Source organism: Hypanus sabinus, chromosome 13, assembly GCF_030144855.1.
Source record: "Hypanus sabinus isolate sHypSab1 chromosome 13, sHypSab1.hap1, whole genome shotgun sequence".
Lineage (NCBI taxonomy): Eukaryota > Metazoa > Chordata > Chondrichthyes > Myliobatiformes > Dasyatidae > Hypanus > Hypanus sabinus.
This window is the reverse complement of record NC_082718.1, coordinates 91,164,262-91,165,684: the sequence shown is the minus strand read 5'-3', so window position 1 is coordinate 91,165,684 and position 1,423 is coordinate 91,164,262. Positions and strand designations below refer to the sequence as shown.

Genomic DNA, 1,423 nt, shown 5'->3' with positions numbered 1-1,423 from the left:
ATGCTCTGTGTGTGTGTGTATTAAAAAAGAAAGGGGAAAATTGGAATATCTCAAGAGGTCTATCACAGTCAAGATAGATGTGCTGTATGCAAACAACAGGGACAGGCATAGGTGACAGTAACAATCAATTTCTTCGGATAAGGAAATAGCAAGCATTTGAGAAGGACAAACAGTTAAGAGACACCCTTGGCACACAGACTACTTGTCTGACCAAAGTGGATTCCGACCCCCACCCCGCTCACAATTCACCACCAAATTAACTAATGGTACTGGCTGCTGCCTGAAAATCAGCAATGCATATCCCATAAATAAATGCTTTATAAATAAAGAGAAACGCGTATTACATTAGAAAAAAAACATTGTTATTAAGACATGCCTGTAAAACACACGTACACCCGATTTCTTTAATAATGAAAGTTTAAACAATCCATTTAAAATTCCATACAAATTCAAAGTAAATACATGCAGTCATTTAATCTGAATTTAAAAGTGAAAACAGAGGTGTTCTCTGCTGGTTACTGACCCAAGGTCAAATAGTAGTACTGAGGATCAGCTAGCACTTGTAGATTTGTATAACAGTCATCTCATGCACAAAGTGCTGTAAACTAGTCATAAGGCTATTCCAATGAGTTTACAACTAATCTTATCCAAAATGAGACCCAGCAGGGTGCAATGTGTCCCCTCTGTCCAGCTGATCCTGCAGCTGTACAAGTACATCCAATTCTCTCTCAACTCGCTCGGTCTTGTGGCTCACTAACGACCGGTAGAAGTGAACAGCAAACAGGATAAAAATTATTCCAGAGGGTACCATGATTGCTGTGGATGTAATAGCTGCTGCTTTTCCGGGCGATATCGACGTCGAATTATTTTCCGTGGAATCCACAGGATTTTTCTTTAATGGAAGAAATTTAACCCAACACAGCAGCACGACTTCAGCGAGGAAGAGAAAGGTCCCGATAACTGTGGAAAAGGCCCACGCAAGTTCAATGTGCCTGTGCATACGCTCGTGGGGCGACTCGTGGACAGAGTTGAGGTTATGGACGTTGCTAACGGCCTCGATATTGGGAAGGATACAAGTGCTAATCATGAGAGCAAAGAGGTGTACTGCAACCAGTACTGTTGTACAGGCACTAAAAGCAATCAAGAGACCTTTTGGGTAATCCTGTCCCGATTCAAGCTGCACCTCCACCATGGCTACCTAAAAACAGAAGACAAGACAATTACTTGGAACGAATTCTGAAGTACAGGAGTTAACATTCCGGAACCTGTTGCTGTGCTGTACAACCTTTATGATTTCCGAGCCTCTTGTGTGACTCGCAAAATTTCAATTTTTCAAGTTCAAATTCTCAACTGTCTACAGATCACTGTGTAGTAGTCTCTGATTAAGATACCTCTGTTTTCCCCAGTTTACGAGTCCTGTCCA

At 41.6% G+C, this 1,423-nt stretch overlaps 1 protein-coding gene across 1 annotated transcript in view; it reads right to left on the bottom strand.

The window, feature by feature from the left end:
* Nucleotides 1-326: 326 nt before the first annotated feature.
* LOC132404129 (calcium release-activated calcium channel protein 1-like) overlaps nt 327-1,423 on the bottom strand; it is a 21,086-nt gene continuing 19,989 nt past the window's right edge. Inside the window, exon 2 of the mRNA XM_059988194.1 lies at nt 327-1,198. Within this exon, the coding sequence (XP_059844177.1) occupies nt 644-1,198 (555 nt within the window). The 3' untranslated portion in view covers nt 327-643. The remainder of the gene's footprint in view (nt 1,199-1,423) is intronic.